At 39.1% G+C, this 13,354-nt stretch overlaps 1 protein-coding gene across 1 annotated transcript; it reads left to right on the forward strand.

The window, feature by feature from the left end:
- The first annotated feature begins 10,147 nt into the window (after positions 1 to 10,147).
- LOC127498292 (adhesion G protein-coupled receptor F5-like) lies at positions 10,148 to 13,327 on the forward strand. The gene is made up of 8 exons (XM_051867516.1): positions 10,148 to 10,605; positions 10,697 to 10,709; positions 10,794 to 10,937; positions 11,741 to 11,890; positions 11,974 to 12,086; positions 12,667 to 12,725; positions 12,846 to 12,955; positions 13,084 to 13,327. The coding sequence occupies exons 1-8, from the start codon at positions 10,507 to 10,509 to the stop codon at positions 13,320 to 13,322; spliced, it is 927 nt and encodes a 308-aa protein (XP_051723476.1). The 5' UTR covers positions 10,148 to 10,506; the 3' UTR covers positions 13,323 to 13,327.
- Positions 13,328 to 13,354: the final 27 nt, after the last annotated feature.

Here is a 13,354-nt window from a genome sequence, read left to right on the forward strand (position 1 = left end):
ACTGGTGGTTATAATAGCAATTAGATGGATTAAATGTATATAAATGTCTTTGAATGTTACAAGATCAGATCTTTAAATTTCATTCTGCAAATTTAACTTTAAGTCATTTAGTTAGTTTAAAATGATTTAAAAAGTCAGAGTTCAGTTAAAATATTTTATTTTCAGCAGCCAAAATTTTTGAACATGCCCACACATGCGATCACATTCATATATAAGAAATTATTATAATGCAATCATAAATAAATTATAGGAAACATGATTAATTCACCTCCATATCACGATTAAACTAAATAAGTTACACACTTAATGGCAATAAGAACTGCTATGTTACGGTGAAAAAATAAAAATAAAGAAAGCATATATCAAGATACTTACTTGACTCTTTATTTGTAGTACATAACGTCTCATCTGTAATCATCCAAACGTGTGCTCCTTTGTTTTCTTCTTCTTTGATCAGCAAAGGTGCCTCATATGGAAGCCCGTTTCTGCCACAATTGAGTAAAAAAAAAAATAATTCTGTAAGTCATAATAATGAGAAACTTTCTCATAATTATGACTTAGTATCTCATTATATTGAGAAAGTTTCTCGTAATAATGACTTAGTGTCTCATAATAATGAGAAACTTTCTCGTAATTATGACTTAGTTCCCTTTCGATACTTCACTCGTACTGCGTATGGGGGGAAGGTCTCCTTTTTCCCCGTTTCTGAAGCCTTTTTCAATAACGCAGTGTAACTGCATCGTGAACCAATGACGGCGCGGCATAGCTGCGCGGCCTATGGCGACAAAGCGCGCGAAGAAGCGGCTATATAAGCAGGCATTTCGCCATAGGATTTCAGCGATGACAACGCATCTCTTCGCTGATCTCCGAGCTAAAGCCTTTGCCGCCTGGAAGAAGCTCTCGCCTGAACAAGCTCTCGCCGCCGTCGAAGAGGACGACGACGGGCACGGTGAGTGCGTCGGCTGCCTGGCAAGTCACTGCGAGAGCATGAGTCTAGCCTCCAAAACGGAAGGATGGGCCGGTGACTCGGAGGACCCCGCCCACCTACCCTTACTGGAGCCTATTGACTGCAAGCCGGGTATGGACGCCGAGCTTTTCCGCGTCCTCTCGACGGCAGTAGAGGAACTGGACCTCGAATGGGCCCCGCCAGAAGAGCCATCGCGGAGCAGGCTTGATGAGTGGTTCCTGCCGGGTCGTCGCCAGGCCCCTCGCCAGCGCTTCGCCCCGTTTTTCCCAGAGGTGCATGACGAGCTGACAAAGTCGTGGCGCGCTACCTATTCTGCCAGCCTACGCACTACGCACCATTCAGCTCTCACCGCTGTGGACGGCTCTGAAGAGAAGGGCTACGAGCACCTACCACCCCCGGATGAAGCAGTGGCGGCTCACCTCTGTCCCCCCACGGCTGTGGGCTGGAAGACGAAGAGGGCCCTTCCATCCAAGCCCTGCAGGACCACCTCTGCCCTGGCTGGCAGAGCCTACTCGTCCGCAGGCCAGGCTGCCTCAGCGCTGCACACCATGGCAATCTTCCAGGTGTTCCAAGCGAAGCTCCTCCGCTCTCTGGACGAGTCCGGCATTGATGCACCTGCCTTTCGTGACCTCTGCAGCGCCACCGACTTAGCCCTGCGTGCCACAAAGGCCACAGCCCAGGCCATTGGACGATCCATGGCCAGCCTGGTCGTGCTCGAGCACCATTTGTGGCTCAACCTGACCGAGATAAAGGACCTGGACAAGACGGCCTTCTTGGACGCCCCGGTCTCTCCTTCCGGTCTCTTTGGGCCAGCGGTAGAGGGCTTCACGGAACACTTCACCGCAGCACAGTAGTCGTCCCAAGCCATGCGACACTTCCTGCCCAAGCGCTCCAGTTCTGCTTCTGCTTCCAGCCGCCCCAGGCCTCAGCAGAGCAAGCCTGCACCCTCTACCTCTCAGGCAGCGCCTCCCAAGGAACAGCGCCAGCGTTCACGCCCCGCAAAGCGCTCCTCCTTCCTGAGACGTCAGGGACCCCGGCCTAAGATTTCGCTGGACCCGACGCCTTCTAAGTCTTCCTGATCTGCCAGGAAGGAAGAGGATGGGGCAAAGTCTCACCGAGGCCGGACCACCCCAAAAGCTCCTTCGTTCAGTCTCCCCTCCACCCTGTTTAGTTCCGGGCGTGGGAGATATGTTCAGTGTTGTGCTAACTGGGCCCACAAATGTTGCGTCCATGCAAAACGCTGTTCTCACGGCGAACACAATAAATATTTTACCTCCTCAGAGAAAGAGCAAACTTCCTCTTCCACTCTCTCCGGTGTACGGGCCCCCGACCGGCGGTCCGTCATCCGATGCCATTCAACCCCTTGTCACACGGGCCGAGGCCTGGCAGGCCATCCCCGGGGTGTCAAGCTGGGTCCTGGGGACCATAAGTCGGGGCTACTCGCTTCAGTTCGCCCGAAGGCCCCCGCGCTTCAGCGGGCTGCTTCAGACTTCAGTAAACACGGACGACGTTCATGTCCTCCGAGCCGAAGTCACAACTCTACTGAGGAAAGGAGCTATAGAAATAGTCTCCCCCTCAGAGAGCAAGTCGGGGTTCTACAGCCGTTATTTCCTGGTCCGCAAGAAAGATGGCGGTCTCAGACCCATCCTAGATCTCAGACTCTTGAACCTCTCCCTCATGAGATGGAAGTTCAAGATGTTAACGCTGAAGCAGATCCTCGTGCAGATTTGCCCCGAGGACTGGTTCTGCTCACTGGACCTGAAAGATGCTTACTTTCACATCCAGATAGCCCCCCATCACAGCCGATTCTTGAGATTCGCATTTGAGGGCGTGGCTTACCAATATACAGTCCTTCCCTTCGGGCTGTCCCTAGCTCCTCGCACTTTTACCAAGTGCATGAACGCGGCGCTTTCCCCACTGAGACAGATGGGAATCCGGGTTCTGAATTATCTCGACGACTGGCTCATTCTGGCCCAGTCGCGAGTCGAGCTAGAACATCACAGATCCGGGCTCCTCAGCCACTTGGAATGCCTGGGACTCAGGGTCAACTTTGCCAAGAGCTCACTGCTTCCCAGCCAACGTATCACGTTCCTGGGTGCAGTTTTCGACTCAGTCTGTATGACGGCGGTAGTCTCGCCAGAGCGCGCCCTGGCCATTCAGCAGCTCGCGGTTTCAGTCAGGAACAAAGCCTACCTCCCTCTGAAGTTCTTCCAGAGGATGCTAGGGCTGATGGCTTCCGCCTTCCCGGTTTTGCAGCTCGGCCTCCTCCGGATGCGGCCTCTACAATAATGGTTGAAGTTTCGGGTCCCTCCTTACGTCTGGCGGCACGGCCGCCTGCGTCTCAGGGTCAATCAGGCCTGTTTGACAGCTCTGAAACCTTGGACAAACCCTGTATGGTTCAGTCATGGAGTACCCCTACAGGCGGTGTCCAGAAGGACGGTGCTCTCGACGGATGCGTCCAACACGGGTTGGGGCGCTCTTTGCGAGGGCAGACCGGCCTTCGGCTCGTGGTCTCGCGAGGAAAGCCATCTGCACATCAACTGCCTCGAGATGCTGGCAGTGATCCGAGCCCTTCAGGCATTTCAGGCACACCTGACAGGACGCCACGTCCTAGTCCAGTCGGACAGCATGACAGTGGTGTCATACATAAATCACCAGGGCGGCCTTTCGTCCAGCCGCTTATGCGCACTGGCGAAGCGTCTTCTGGAGTGGGCATTACCGAGGTTACAGTCGCTCAAAGCGACTCACATACCCGGGAGAACGAACTTGGGAGCAGATATGCTATCTCGGAGCAACGTCCCCTCAGACGAGTGGATGCTCCACCCCCAGACGGTTCTCACGATCTAGGAGTTCTTCGGGAGGGCAGAGATAGACCTCTTCACCTCAGAAGACAACTCTCACTGCCCAATTTATTTCTCGAAGGAGGAAGATGCTCTGGCCCACGACTGGCCCTGCACCCTCCTTTACGCTTTTCCCCCGATCGCCCTTATCCCTCAGGTCATCAGGCGAGTCAGGGAAGACAAACACAGAGTCCTCCTAGTGGCACCGCTCTGGAGGAGCCAAGTCTGGTCCTCAGAGCTGTTCAGGCTTTCCACGGAAGCCCCGTGGCCGATGCCCCTGAGACAGGATCTCCTCTCTCAGGCGAACGGGACGATCTGGCATCCCCAGCCAGAACTCTGGGCTCTGCACCTCTGGTCCCTCGATGGGAGCCTGTAAACCTCCCAGGGGACGTGCTAAATACCATCTCTCAGGTGAGAGCCCCGTCCACGAGACGCCTCTACGCCCAGAAATGGTCGGTCTTTGTTGACTGGTGCTCTGCACGCAACATAGACCCTGTGTAGTGTGACGTATCACCGATACTATCTTTCCTCCAGGGGCGTTTAGATATGGGTCGCACCCCTTCAACGCTCAAGGTTTACGTAGCAGCCATTGCAGCGTTTCTATTAAAGACATCTGTGAGGCGGCCGGCTGGTCCTCGCCGTCCACTTTTGTCAGATTTTATAACTTGGATATCCCGACCTTACAAGCTCGGGTCCTCTCGGTATGACTCAGCGGCCTCTATCGAGCTCCGCCTCATGCCACTTCGGGAGTTAGCTCCCCTTTTGCAAGTGTAACACTTGGGTTCGACGGCTCCGGCCCTCTCACTTGTCCGCTGGTTCCCTCGCGGTGTCCATGACAAGTTCAGTCGTTCCCTGCCGTGGCACGGCGCGGTTGAATTCGTTCCCCATACGCAGTACGAGTGAAGTATCGAAAGGGAACGTACTTGGTTACTAACGTAACCTCGGTTCCCTGAGATACGGAACGAGTACTGCGTTACATGCCATGCCACGAGGCTGCAGTGTCGTCGCTTCAGTCGTATGACCTGAAATCCTATGGCAAAATGCCTGCTTATATAGCCGTAAGCCCCGGCCATTTTGGCGGGCTTCTTCGCGCGCTTTGTCACCATAGGCCGCGCAGCTATGCCGCGCCGTCATTGTTTCAACAACTGTCTATGAGTGAACCAATGACGACACAGTAACGGGGAAAAAGAAGACCTTCCCCCCATACGCAGTACTCGTTCCGTATCTCAGGGAACCGAGGTTACGTTAGTAACCGAGTACGTTTCTCATAATAATGAGAAACTTTCTCGTAATAATGACTACGTTTCTCATAATAATGAGAAACTTTCTCGTAATTATGACTTAGTTTCTCATAATAATGAGAAACTTCTACGCATGCGCAAAGCAGCGGAGCAGTGACACAATAGCGACATCCGCTGGTCAAATGCGATAACTCCGCAACCATGGCACGTTCTGCAAAAGTGTAATCTATAATATCATTAAATAAATAACATTATTGATAAATTATCAGTAGCCTATGAGACGGGATATAGTCGTTTATTCATTTGTAACATTCATTTGTATTTTTGTGTATGAACAAGCAGAAACACAGAGTGGTGATCCATGGATTTCAAACAGATAGAGGAATGATAAGACAGCACACACCTACATATCCAAGTCTGTTAAAGAACGCTTCACCTGGAAAGCTGTCTTTTGCATACATTCTAATGAGTCATAAACATCTTAAAAGGTGTTTTCTGTAGGAATATCACTGGAATGAAGGTTTATGACTGGGCAAGTGCTTTAGGACCCGGTTTATATTAGAAAAGCTTTCCAGCGCCTTGTCTAGGCAAACCTGCACATCAAATAGCCTAGACTCATCCGCAAAATACGTGTTAACGTTAACACATAAACCCACACATTTTATGAAGACGTTGCACTTAAACTTAACGAATACATGTCATATTCCTTCGTTAATCTGATAGTTTTGTAAGCCGTCGCGTTCATGCAACAGTTTCCACCGTTACCACGGAAACCACTTTGCGTTCCAACTTCTCGTGCGCATGGAAAAGTATTGAAGATATACTGATAATTTATAATAACTGATGTTATTTAATGATACTATAGATAGACTGCACTTTGTAGATTACTTTAACGAAAACAACTGTTTTGCATAACGTGCCATGTTTGCTGTTCTCGCATTTACGAGACTTTGACCAGCGGATGTCGCTAGCGTGCCACGCCCTTCACGCCCTGCCGTAGAAGTTTCTCATTATTATGAGAAACTAAGTCATTATTACGAGAAAGTTTCTGATTATTATGAGAAACTAAGTCATTATTATAAGAAAGTTTCACCTAACTAAAAGTCAATCATTTTTACAATTAAATGTATTTTAACTGAATATGAATTCAAATTAATTTTGTTTAGATTTGTTAAACTTTTGCTTGCAATTAATGCAAATAAATATGTTTAATTGACTTAGAACAACATAATGATATTAAAAGTATTATACACATAATTAAAGTACAGTACTATTGCATTAAGTATCACAAATACAGCACTCCATAAATGACATTTTATGTCAAATATTATGTAGAAAACTGACACTTCGAGTTTAGAGCACGAGCTGGTGATAAAAATTTCAACAATAAGTTGTACTGGATTATACTGTATAAGCAAGTGTATTGAAATTCAGAAGAAAAATACATTTCTAGTGTATTAATGCACACAGTATATATTAAAGACTAAGCACATTTAAAATACATTAACAAATGTCATTTTGGACAACACACACTTAAGTTGAAATTAAAATAAATTATTTTTCATGTGCTTTAGTATATTAGTAAATACATCAAAATAAGTGTACTTATTTAAATCATTATAAAGTCATAATTATTTAAAATGTGTTTAAGTAAAAATTAAGTGCATTTTTAAAAAGTGCTCTTAAGCGTGTTTAGAAATATTTTCATGAAAGTGTACTTTCTTTAAGTAAAAATTAATTAGAGATTATTACAAAGTGCATTTTTAAAAAGTGCACTTAAGCGTGTTTAGAAATATTGTCATGAATGTGTACTTACATTAAGTAAAGTTAATTAGACATTATTACAAAGTGCATTTTTAAAAAGTGCACTTAAGCATGTTTAGAAATATTGTCATTAAAGTGTACTTTCTTTAAGTAAAACTTAATTAGATATTATTACAAGGTGCATTTTTAAAAAGTGCACTTAAGCGTTAATAAATATTGTCATTAAAGTGTACTTTCTTTAAGTAAAACTTAATTAGACATTAATACAAATTGCATTTTTAAAATGTGCACTTAAGTGTGTTAACAAATATTGTCATTAAAGTATATTATTTTTAAGTAAATTTAAGTGGCCTTTAATTTTAATTATATTATATTATCTGCAAGTGCACTTTTTAAAAAGTATACTTTTAAGATTTGAAGTACACAAAAAGTACACTTTCAATACAATTAAGTGCACTTCTTTTTCACAGGGGAATACCTCAGTGTTTCTCATGTTCCTTGTCTAGCGTTGCCATTATATGGTTGTATCGTGCGTGTGTTTGTTGCAGCTTCATGTTCATGAGCTTCATTTTCATGAGCCTGGGTTTATCTTGTTCCTTGTCTAAAGTTATTTTAGTTATGTTTCAATACATTTCTACTGCATTTGGATCCAACGCCTCTTGTCTGCAGCAGCAGCGTTACACATACATTAGAACTCGCAATTGCGAAAAAATGTCAGAATTGAGATGTAAACTCGCAATTGTGAGATAAAAGTCTTTTTTTTTATTACGTGGCGGAAACAAGCTTACATACACTGTAAAAAAGAATTGTTGGTTTAACTTAAAGTACATTGCCTTAATTTTGAATTCATTGAATTTAAAAATTTGAGTTGATACAATGAAGGTTTAATCAACAGAAACTCAAAATATTATGTTATCTGAACTACATTAAGTTGATTTGATAAAAGAAAAAATGTTGAGATAAATCATGAAAATAATAATGGGGGTAATAATTTGGCGTTGAGTTGAAATTCGGCACAACACCGGCCAGAGTCCTTCACATTAAAATCAGTCTACAGGCTTTCATAGACAACCTAGGAAGTCAGGTAAGGTTTAGTTTTTCTAACATTCATTACAAGCTTTTCACACACCAGCAATAAAAACGTGATTGATACATGAAAATTCGAACATATAGCCTCTTTAACTTGAGAGCTGCGTATTTAGAATGCTGTGTCATGCGCAAGGCACTGCAAAAGACACAAGTGCAACAGTTAAAGACGTAAATCTACACACCTGATTCAACTCATCAGCTCGTTAGCAGAGACTCCACGACCAGAAATATATGGGTCAGATAAGAAAGATATACAAAATGTTTACTGTTGTTGTGCCTTCAGGAACAGGGTTGGGAAACACTGATCTAGAGCATGTTTACATTGAAAAATAATGGATAAGTAGTGCGGTGTCATATTTATACGAGATAAATTGACGATCTTGAGATCTCTTTCTTTGTATTAACTCATTTTTAGTTTCAATGAACTCAACATTTTAAGGCAACCAGATTACTTAAGTTAAACCAACAATGTTTTTACAGTGTATCACTTACAAATACACACATTGTATTTTCATTCAAGAGGAGCCATTTTTTATTGTGGTGGAGAATAATTTGAAGTCTGTAATGCTTTGGAGTCATGTGACCTGAATAATGCAAATCAGGAGCGTTATTGGAACAATCCGTTGACTGGGATATTATTCCATCCTTTCACTCTGTCTGTATGGACACTTGTAACTTTTTTAAGAAAGTTATCACTGCAGTTAAATTACAGCCTGAATCCAGGGATCAATAATGCTGTCAGGACTTACAAACCAAAGAGGTACGTCAACAAGATTAAATGTTTTTAGCTAGCGTTCTTCACTTCAGCTCCATGTATCAGGATGTAACTTGTTAAAGAGTGGAAGAATTAAGATTTTTTTTGTTTTTTGAAAGAAGTCTCTTATGCTTACATTTAAAATACAGTAAAACAGTAATATTGTGAAATATTATTACAATTTAAAAGAACTGTTTTCTATTTGAACATATTTTAAAATGTAATTTATTCCTGTGATCAAAGCTGAATTTTCAGCATCATTACTCCAGTCTTCAGTGTCACATAATCCTTCAGAAATCATTCATATAATCATATAATGATTTGCAGCTCAATTATTAATAATACTTCTTATTATCAATGTTGAAAATGCTGTGGAAAACTTGATACATTTTTTTCTGGATTCTTTGTTGGAAAAGTTAAAGAAAGCTAATAGACAGTTTCAATAGAAATAGGTAATACTTTGAAATAGAAACTGTTAACACTAGTTAGAGTTAACACTAACTACTTTAGTTAACATGAATTAAGAACTAACAATACTTCTACAACATTTATTAATCTTAGTTAATGTTAATTTCAACATTTACTTACATTATTAAAATCAAAAGTTGTATTTGTTAACATTAGTTAATCCACTGTGAACTAACATGAACAAACAATAAACAATAGTATTTTAACTAACATTTAACAAAGATTAATATATACTTTGCCAAATATACTGCTCACTATTAGTTCATATAAGGTAATACATTAACTAATGTTAATGAATGAGACCTTTTTGTAAAGTGTTACCTAGAAATCTTTTGCTATATATATAAAGTGTTACCAAATATATATATATATTATAACACTCTACAATAAGGTTCATTAGTTAACATTAGTTAACTACATTAGTTAACATGAACTGATAATGAACTGCACTTATAGCATTTATTAATCTTAGTTAATGTTAATTTCAACATTTACTAATACATTATTAAAATCTTGTTAACATTAGTTAATGCACTGAACTAACATGAACAAACAATGAACTGTATTTTCATTAACTTTAATGAATATTAGTAAATACAGTAACAAATGTATTGCTCATGGTTAGTTCATGTTAGTTAATACATTAATACATTAATTTTTTTATCTTATTTACCCCAAACTTTTGAACATTTGTAGTGTATCACGGTTTTCACAAAATAAAAAATAAAATTATATATATATATAATTTTATTTTTTATTTTTATATATATATCAAGCTGTTTTCAACATTGATAATCAGAAATGTTTCTTGGGCAGCAAATCAGCATATTAGAATGATTTCTAAAGGATCGTGTGACACTGAAGACTGGAGTAATGATGCTGAAAATTCGGCTTTGATCACAGGAGTAAATTGTATTTTAAAATATATTCAAATAGAAAACAGTTATTTTAAATTAACATATTTCACAATATTACTGTTTTTACTGTATTCTTGATCAAATAAATGCAGCCTTGGTGAGCATAAGAGACTTATTTCCAAAAACAAATTCTAAACTTTTATTTGTTATTGCATCTGAATGCATATTATTACTTAAATATGCATTTATTCAATTTATTACTTATATATATATATATATATATATAACAAAATAGAGAGAGAGAGATACACTTTGCTTTCACTCTTTCTTACAAACCTCCCTGTTCCAGTTTGTACTATTCTGGATGAAGTTTCATTTAGTACTTCTCGTGTTATTGCCTCCTTAAAATGAATCTCTTGTTGTATTCCTCATTTGTAAGTCACTTTGGTTAAATGTGTGTGCTAAATGAATAAATGTAAATGTATTGCCTAGACATCACAGATGGAAGGCATATGCATATGTTTATATGAATGACTGCGCTCTGTTCCATCCACCAGAAATTGATGGCACAAAAATGAAATTGTCTAAAGCCGTCATTCTCCTTTTTCTGGCATTGATTTTTAAGGTGGGTTGATATTTAATTATTTTTAAAGGTTCTTCAGTTATATAAACAATTTATTACATTACATTAACTATTTAACACTTTTGTTTGATAGGTTGCTTTGGCAGGTAATTTTTTTTTTTTTATTCAGTTCATCAATAATAATTTATTGAATAAATAATGTGTTTTTCAATTAATCATTTGAATGTTAGAGATTACAGTAAATTACACAAAGGTGTACTTGGTTGAGCTGGAATTTGAGAAATCGGTCTATCTCGACATAACTGATCTTCTGAGAAATCAAACAGAAATAAAAGTGAATGTATCAACTGTAACCGAAATCAACACGACAACAGGTAAACAAACATACAATGCTTAAAATTACACATGGCCAACACTGTAAAAAAAAATAAATAAATAAATAAATAAAAATAAAACATAAAGGAAAGGGTACTGGTAATTTCCTGCCAGGACATTATACATTAATTTTACAGATATTTATATTATCATATTAACAGTGGCTGTTTTGTTGTGCATTGCATTCAGAATGCCAATTAAAATAATATTTAAAAAGGGTCTTTCCTGTTGTGCAGTAGCTTTTAATTTTAATGTATATACTGTGCTGTAATTTTAAGGACGTATTTCTGTAAAAAATTAATAACAGACTTTCAGCATTATATGATCAAGTTCAGAAACATCAACATTAATAATAACTTAATTACTTAAAGTTAGCGTATATAAGGACGTTAAAGCTCATATTTTTAAGCATCCTTTGAAATGTTGAAATTATGAAACTGATTTATGTAATTTGATTAAACAACATGGAATGGTTTAAAAAAAAAAAAAAAAAAAAAAGTCAGTTCCTGGAGGATGATGTCCAAAAGGAACTGGCTTTTGTTAGTTGAAGGGACTTTACAAAAGTGTATGATGATATTGTGCTAAAAGAAAACTAATATGATTTCTGATAAGATCTTTTTAATTTAGGGTTTGATAACTCCAGTATATGATGGGGACATGAAAATGTACTGCATAAGGGGAATTACCCAAAATATGCATTTAACAAAAATAAAACTTATGGAAAATTGCTGCATTTCTGATTAATCAATTGTTGACAAGAAAACAAGAAAAAAATAAAAACTCTTAATGTGCTTGTTTGCAGATTGCACATTTAATGAGACGCAGAAGAATTGTTCATGCAGATCAGGTTACACGTGGAGTGAGGACATATGCAAAAATCATGCCTGCTGCAAAGACAGGCCCTGCTCTCTTAAACCTGAAGAAACTGCTGTGTGCCTGTCTGACAAAAGAGGTAGAGTCGTGTTTGATATGGGCACAAGATTTCTTGATGAAACAACATTTATTGAATGCTGTGATTCTTATTCTTATTTCCAGTAAGCATTAATGGATCTACTAAATTCACAAATGATTCTTACAACATATTATATGAGGAAAAAAACAAAGATACTGAAGAATACAAGACCAAGAGCCAAGAAATAACTACTTTGGTATGTACTGCTGAAAACCAACCCAACACTGTTAAAAAAAAAAAAAAAAAAAGTGTTTGTGTTTTTTTAATCATTTTAACAGTTAAATGTTAACAGTAACATGCAAGATAAAAAAAAAAAAAAAAAGATTTATTCAGTAGATTTTAAATCCATACAGCATATGACATTGTATTAAAGATTATGCTTCTTACAATCTTTTCACCAGATCTTTTCATTATGGTGTTTTATGTTGTTTAGTTAGGCCTAATGTTTATTCATCATTTTTGTGTTTAGTCTATGTGTTCACTATGCACCCTGTTTATGGAAAAGGCGCATTCGATAAAGTCATCATTCCCTTTTGCCTGTATTATTATGGTGGTATAGGCCTGTGTTTCAAGGTTCAAAGCAGCTTTAAGTAGTCCATACAGTATATGAACTGTAAAATATAGAGGCACCATATTTTCATCCTGCAACAGATGGAAAAAAAAACTGTTGCTGTATTATAGTTTTGGTTTGATTAACTTCATCAATAGAAATACTTATAATGGTTGTCCATATTTGGTCCACATATACCTCACCTGCGTGTTTTAATTTCTTTTAGCTTGTGAAAGAATTCAGCCAATTGAAATATTTTGATTCTCTGATTATCAACAGTTACAGGTAAACATGATAACAAGCACCTCTGGCAGCCTCTGTTTCTTGTTCTTTCTACACACATAAAACATTTTAGAAATGGATAAATGACAGAAAATGTAGTAATGTTTCCCATTTTATTTAAAGCATTGGCAGTGTAATTGTAAATTATACAGTGCAGTTACTTGGTACAGTCACATCTGAAGAGCTTGAGAAAGTAATCAAAACACTGACAGATTCTGAACTGATAACAACAGGTAACCTATTTATTTATTGTGAACTATTTCTTTTCTTTTATAACTTTTTTTATTATTTACAATACTACAGACACAATGTTATGCGATAAAGAAGAGTTTATTACAGTCACATCTTGTTTTCTCCAAAGGCATCATCAATATTACCGTACCTGATAATCAACCGATTGATATAGGCTTGACGGCAACTATAAGTTGTAGACCAACCGAGCCCCTGGGAAAGGTAAAGTGGCTCTTAACTGATCAAGACAATAAAACAACACCGATCACAACAGGAATAGAGGCCAACTTGACACAAGATAATCTAACAGACATCGTTACATTAAGTAACATTTCAGGAAGCTGGAAAGGTATGTTTCTGCACATATAATTAAAATAATTAAATGACTTTAAGAATCATTT

This window comes from Ctenopharyngodon idella, chromosome 17 (assembly GCF_019924925.1).
Source record: "Ctenopharyngodon idella isolate HZGC_01 chromosome 17, HZGC01, whole genome shotgun sequence".
Lineage (NCBI taxonomy): Eukaryota > Metazoa > Chordata > Actinopteri > Cypriniformes > Xenocyprididae > Ctenopharyngodon > Ctenopharyngodon idella.